Source organism: Zootoca vivipara, chromosome 2 (genome assembly GCF_963506605.1).
Source record: "Zootoca vivipara chromosome 2, rZooViv1.1, whole genome shotgun sequence".
Lineage (NCBI taxonomy): Eukaryota > Metazoa > Chordata > Lepidosauria > Squamata > Lacertidae > Zootoca > Zootoca vivipara.
Window position 1 is genome coordinate 3,252,256 of NC_083277.1, and position 7,368 is coordinate 3,259,623.

Consider the following 7,368-nt stretch of genomic DNA (forward strand, 5'->3'; position numbering starts at 1 on the left):
CAGAGTCGGACACGACTGGACCTGATGATCAGGGGGCCCTTTACCTTTCTATGAGGGAATAAGATATTGTTACGTATACGAGCAGGAATGGAAAACTAGACAGCTGAGGGAGAAGGGGAAAGAGAGAAGAAGAAGAAATTAAATTGGGAAATGTGAAATTTAAGATTGATATAAGGGTTGAAATGTGAATTGGAATATAAATTAGTAATATAAAGCAGTAAATGGGGAAAGTATGACACATCTAGAAAGAAAAGTGGGAAGTCTGATGATGATGATGATGATGATGATTATTATTATTATTATTTTATTTATTTATACCCCGCCCATCTGGCTGGGTTTCCCCTGCCACTCTGGGCGGCTTCCAGGACACATTAAAATACATTAAAATATCACAGTTTTAAAAACTTCCCTAAACAGGGCTGCCTTTAGGTGTTTTCTAAATGTCAGGTAGTTGTTTATCTCCTTGACCTCCGATGGAAGGGCGTTCCACAGGGCAGGTGCCACTACTGAGAAGGCCCTCTGCCTGGTTCCCTGTAGCTTTGCTTCTCGCAGTGAGGGAACCGTCAAATGTATTAAATTTGATATAATTTGGTATTGATTGGTTAAAATTTGGAAAACTAATTTGGCAAAGAGAGAGAAAAACAGACAACATTTTTGAAGGCAGCTCACAGTGGCTTTGACACTACAGAGAGAGCACTTCTCATATTGTAGGCTTGGGTATTTGAACAGGGTGAAGAGAGAGGGATATGGTTGTGGAGGGTGGAATGTTCAGCATAGCACAGTCTTGAATACAACTAACATGTACATCATCAAGACAAAAGGTCTGTGGCCATTGCAGTGTTGTGGTGCCATTTTCATACAGGAACTTTCACATACCATCTTTTGATTTGGTTGTTAGCTGTAGATGCTTCTTTGTGTTCAGATCAGGTCTCAGCACGATAATGTAGCATTTAGGAATAAAGATGCAGCCCAGGAGCCCAGCACTGGAGGCCAAGATGGAGAAGACCTGCACAGCTACCATGTATTTCCCCTTGGTGCTCAGGTAGGTAGGCACAAAGGACACCCAAACACTGCAGAAGACCAGCATGCTGAAGGTGATCAGCTTGGCTTCATTGAAGGCCCCAGGCAGCTTCTTGGCCAGGAAAGCCACCGTGAAGCAGATGGCAGCCAGGAAGCCCATGTAGCCAAGGGCAGCATAGAACATGGCAACAGACCCTTCATTGCATTGCAGGATGATCTCCCCAGGCTTAGAGTGCATGTCAGAGTCTGGAAATGGGGGAGAGGTCCCCAGCCAGATGGTGCAGATGAGAACTTGGAAACTGGAACATGAAATGACAATGTAATTGGCCAAACTCTTTCCCAGCCATCTCCTCACCTTGTTCCCTGGCCTTGTGGCTTGGAAGGCCAGAACCACAGTGATGGTTTTTGCCAACACAGAAGAGACGGCAACCGAGAAGATTATGCTAAAGGCTGTTTGTCGGAAGAGGCAGATCCCTCCCCTTGGCTGGCCAATGAAGAGGAAGGAGGACAAAAAGGAGAGCAGGAGAGAGCTGAGGAGGATGTAGGAGAGGTCCCGGTTGTTGGCTTTGACGATGGGAGTTTCTGTGTATTTCATTAGGATTCCTAACACAAGGCCTGTGGTTAAGGACATGAAGAGGGCAAAAGAAGCCAGGAGGATCCCCAGAGGTTCTTCATAGGCAAGGAAGGTGATAATCTTGGGGACACATTGATCTCGGTCCTTGTTTGGATGTTGATCTTCTGGACATTTGGTGCAACGGTTTGCATCTGCAAAGATCAGAATTATTATTGTGTTGCAATGTGCAAAAAATGGAGTGGTCTGTCATCAGTCAGTCACCCCTGCTTCTGACTTGGCAGGATTTTATTGATTTATGCATTTATGTACTCTTGTTTCATGCAGGTTTTTTTTATAATAAGCAACACCCCATTCTAGTTAAAATATGCAACAATAACGAAATACATGAAACTTTGGCCAAAACTTTGGTCTCCTGAGTCAAAATTTGACACTTGAGTGACATGTCAGAAGGGATTGGTTGCCCAAAACCAGAGGGCAGTCGAGCAGTCACCGAAATTTCTAATGTGAGTTCTGAGGATTCCCCCCCCCCACACTGTGTAGGCTTCCAAATGTCATGGAATTTGACTCTAAGAAAGAAAGTATCTATGCACACATAAGGAAATGCGGAGAACTTGCTCCAACAAGGTAAAATTTGTACATGAATCACATACCATTGGGCAGTTATAAATTTCACTTTAAAAATGTCTTTGATATCTTTGTCAACTTCCCCAAGGGCGTCCCTTTCCAATATGGTCACCCACCTTCCTGCGTGGAGATGGTCCCTTCTGAACAGGGAACACAGTCGTAGCAGCAGAGTGGCTTTCCTTCCTGAACCACCTTGATGAATCCGGGATGGCAGCTTTCCACACACCTGGAAGGAGGCAAGGTCTAAGCATAAAGAGAAAGAGCATTAAGGAAATTTCATGAGGCCTAACTGGTTTCTTGGTTGAAACAAAATAAAAAAATTCCTTCCAGTAGCTCCTTAGAGACCAACTACGTTTGTCATAGGTATGAGCTTTCGTGTGCATGCACACTTCTTCAGATACACTGAAACAGAAGTTACCAGACCTTTATGTATAGTCAGAGGGTGGGGAGGGGTATTACTCAGAAGGGTGGTGGGAATAGGTGATTGGCTGATAGGAGTGGTAAACCTCTTGATAACTGTTAACAACTGTTAACAACTGCAATTGGTCTTGCAGGAAAAAGCAAGGGGTAAGGTGCTAAAGAAAGCTTTATTATGTATAATGAGATAAGAATCCAGTGCCCTTATTCAGACCAGGTCTCTCCATGGTTTTAAGCTTGCTAATGAGTTGCAATTCAGAAACTTCTCTTTCCAGTCTATTTCTGAAATTCTTTTGTAATAAGACAGCTACTTTGAGATCTTGTATAGAATGTCCTGGGAGACTGAAGTGTTCTCCTACTGGTTTCTCTGTCTTGTGATTCCTGATGTCAGATTTATGTCCATTTATCCTTTGGCGTAGGGTTTGGCCTACTAGTCAGGACGTTGCTGGAAACCTCACTATACTAGAGATATGAGGGTGTTCTTACACTCTAAATCTGGCAGGGTGTGGGGGAACCCTTGGCCACCTTATTTAGTAACTAAAATCATCTATGCCCTTGAAATCTGCCTTCTTTCCCAATAGATGGACCCTCCATTTACACAGTTTCTTAGGGGACCACCATAAGATCTTGAAGAAATGTTGGACCTTGGACATGGCATGCATTTGAAGGCAGCTCCACACAGAGCCTGGCACCTTTATTGGAACTTATGGGATAGGGAACACAATTAAATGAAAGAGATGATCTTCCCCCACCTGATTGAGCCATTTGGGCCACACAATGGCATCCTGGTTGATGGTGAGCTGCAGGTTTGGGGAGCCCTGTCTGTCGAGACTCCCAAACTTCACCCTTAGGATGGACTGATTGGGAAACTTCACCCAGTTCACAATGTCCAAGTCAGCTGCCAGTTCCCCATTCTCATCCAAGTATACTCCGTCCATGGAAGAATTGTAAATCTGTGAGTATCTCAGGAAAGGGTGGAGCTAAAATTAAAACAGCAACATTCAGCCCATTTCATGCTTAGAGCTCCTCCGACTCAGAGTTGGAGTCTTTCTAAACATTGAGGGCTTGTCCATAGTGGAGTCTACCGTGCATTCCCATGCTGTTTGCATTCAAACTTAATCTGCATAGTTGCACCCACAAACAACACAAGCAAACCACATTCAGATTTCTACATTTCTTTTCCCACCATGCTTTTAACTATTTCCAGTGTTCTTTTGAACAGAGGTATTTAGACCGCAACCCAAAGGGGAATGTCTACTGCATGAAAGGGAAAGACCAACATTGTTCTCCATAGACCAGGCATGGCTCAACTTAGCCCTCCAGATGTTTGGGGACTACAACTCCCATCATCCCTAGCTAACAGGACCAGTGGTCAGGGATGATGGGAATTGTAGCCCCCAAACATCTGGAGGGCCGAGTTTGGCCATGCCTGCCATAGACAAATTCAAATACATGCAGGTGTGGACTATCCCCTGCTCAACATAAAAAATAAATTCGAGAAACTCTCCTAAATATAAATGATCATTCCAATTAATGGGGCAAGAATATTAAGGCACAATAAATGTTACACATGTATACATAACTCTACACTAATGAGCTTGTGTGTAGCCTACACACTTAGTACCTTACACACACACACACACACACACACACACACACACACACACTCCCTTGGAGAAAGGCTGGGGCTTAGTTTGCCCAAGCCAGTGCCAATGGAGCAGCAGGAGGTAGGAGGACTTACTTCAAATGGGCCGCGGCAGCCAAGGAGGAGTTAGATATTATAAGAATAGAATAGAATAGAATAGAATAGAATAGAATAGAATAGAATAATTTATTATTGGCCAAGTGCATTTTCCAACATACTTGAAATTTGTTTCAGCTACATTGCAATGTAAACATGCACACACTGTTCCACTTACAATACAAATAAGCAAAGAAACCCACCCATAATTGACCTCCTCTTCAGCTACACATCTACAAATTTAACAATTTAATGGCACAAGGGAAAACACTGTTCCTGTGCCTGGCCGATTTTGTATATGAAGACCTGTAGCGACGTCCAGATGGGAGTAAATCTAGCAGATGATGGCAGGGATGTAAAGGATTGGCTGCAATTCTCTCTGCTCTCTTCTTAACTCTGGTAGCCTAGATTGTCTCTATTGTAGGCAAGCTAGCACCAATTACCCTTTCTGCAATTCTTACAGCTCGTTGGAGCCTTTTCTTGTCTGTCTTGGAGGCTGTACCATACCAAGTAATAGAATTACAGTGAACAGTTTCGATGATGCTTCTGTAAAATTGGATCAACACTTCCTGGGGCAATTTAAATTTCCTTAGTTGATGCAGGAAACACAACCTCTGGTGGACCTTTTAAATAAGACTATTGATGTTGCTTGACCAATTTAACTTTTGAGAAATAATAGAGCCCAGGGACTTAAAGGACTCTACTACTCTAAGGAGGCATGAATAAGGACCATTATTCTAATGAATACCTGCCATGGCTGCAGTCTTTGAATTTCCAAACGGACCATCACCATCTGTTTATATCTAGATGTTGTTGTTGTTTAGTCGTTTAGTCGTGTCCGACTCTTCGTGACCCCATGGACCATAGCACGCCAGGCACTCCTGTCTTGCACTGCCTCCCGTAGTTTGGTCAAACTCATGTTCGTAGCTTCGAGAACACTGTCCAACCATCTTGTCCTCTGTCGTCCCCTTCTCCTAGTGCCCTCAATCTTTCCCAACATCAGGGTCTTTTCCAAGGATTCTTCTCTTCTCATGAGGTGGCCAAAGTATTGGAGCCTCAGCTTCACGATCTGTCCTTCCAGGGAGCACTCAGGGCTGATTTCCTTAAGAATTGATAGGTTTGATCTTCTAGCAGTCCATGGGACTCTCAAGAGTCTCCTCCAGCACCATAATTCAAAAGCATCAATTCTTCGGCGATCAGCCTTCTTTATGGTCCAGCTCTCACTTCCATACATCACTACTGGGAAAACCATAGCTTTAACTATACGGACCTTTGTCGGCAAGGTGATGTCTCTGCTTTTTAAGATGCTGTCTAGGTTTGTCATTGCTTTTCTCCCAAGAAGCAGGCGTCTTTTAATTTCGTGACTGCTGTCACCATCTGCAGTGATCAAGGAGCCCAAGAAAGTAAAATCTCTCACTGCCTCCATTTCTTCCCCTTCTATTTGCCAGGAGGTGATGGGACCAGTGGCCATGATCTTGGTTTTTTTGATGTTGAGCTTCAGACCATATTTTGCGCTCTCCTCTTTCACCCTCATTAAAAGGTTCTTTAATTCCTCCTCACTTTCTGCCATCAAGGTTGTGTCATCTGCATATCTGAGGTTGTTGATATTTCTTCCGGCAATCTTAATTCCTGCTTGGGATTCATCTAGTCCAGCCTTTCGCATGATGAATTCTGCATATAAGTTAAATAAGCAGGGAGACAATATACAACCTTGTCGTACTCCTTTCCCAATTTTGAACCAATCAGTTGTTCCATATCCAGTTCTAACTGTAGCTTCTTGTCCCACATAGAGATTTCTCAGGAGACAGATGAGGTGATCAGGCACTCCCATTTCTTTAAGAACTTGCCATAGTTTGCTGTGGTCGACACAGTCAAAGGCTTTTGCATAGTCAATGAAGCAGAAGTAGACGTTTTTCTGGAACTCTCTAGCTTTCTCCATAATCCAGCGCATGTTTGCTATTTGGTCTCTGGTTCCTCTGCCCTTTCGAAATCCAGCTTGCACTTCTGGGAGTTCTCGGTCCACATACTGCCTAAGCCTGCCTTGTAGAATTTTAAGCATGACCTTGCTATCTAGATGAATATGCAGCATTTAGGGCACGAGCCACGGCTTGGACAGTGTTGTAGATCCTGTAGCTGTCTAGAGAGAGGATTCTTTCCAGATCGTCTTGGGGAAACATCTCCAGTTTCTCTCTCTCTCTGCATCTCGTCCAGCCTTTCACTGAGAATGCCTGCTTTGAATAGGAGCAATTAAAAGCTTCCTCACAAAACTTCTGAATAGCAGAGGAAAAGGGTAGAAAATCATCATATTTTGTCTGTTTATTTGTTTCCAAAAAGAAAGAAAAAATGCCGTGGATGTGTTGGAAAGATAAGACAGGGTACACTAAATTCAAATAAATGTCCCACATTGCTGTTGTGATCCACACGTTCCCTACAATGGGTTTCACCACCTCGTCAAATAAATCTTGTATAAGTAATATTCCCTCTAAGACATAAGATTTTTCTACATAGTAAACAAATACATGAACTTGTCTCCACTTAAGGAATGGAAGGTGATGGATCTTCTCTTTCAATGTATTAAGTTGTGGGAAGATTTGTGAGATGGCAATACAAATGCCACTCTTGATGAGCACCGGCGTCAAGGTCTTCATGAACCTCTCTCCATCATCAGTGTCTGGTGCAATGAGACCAATCAAGGTCCACCTGAAGTGCTGGAGCAGCTTGACAATCCCTGGGTACAGGGCTTCTTCTTTGGGTGCCATCCGGTAGAAAAAAGGAAACTGTCTCTTATCATTCAGAACATGAGAGACAAAAGCATAACTGACCTGGGAAGAGAAGGGAGATCAGTGGATGGCTTTGATTTGTTTTTAGTTGCCAACAAATGTATGGCTGTCGTGGAAAAAGCAATTTCCATGCTGAAGAGATTGAAAATAAAAATGCCAATTTCTATTATCTGCATTCATATTTAATGTATCTATTATAACTATATGGGACG

General features: G+C 43.3%; 1 protein-coding gene across 1 annotated transcript; it reads right to left on the reverse strand.

Moving 5' to 3' along the window:
• Nucleotides 1-868: 868 nt before the first annotated feature.
• LOC132591788 (vomeronasal type-2 receptor 26-like) lies at nucleotides 869-7,135 on the reverse strand. The gene is made up of 5 exons (XM_060272220.1): nucleotides 6,896-7,135; nucleotides 6,461-6,646; nucleotides 3,388-3,615; nucleotides 2,335-2,461; nucleotides 869-1,785 (listed from the first exon to the last, which is right to left on the reverse strand). Exons 1-5 carry the CDS (start codon nucleotides 7,133-7,135, stop codon nucleotides 869-871), a joined length of 1,698 nt encoding a protein of 565 aa, XP_060128203.1.
• Between the last annotated feature and the right edge of the window lie 233 nt (nucleotides 7,136-7,368).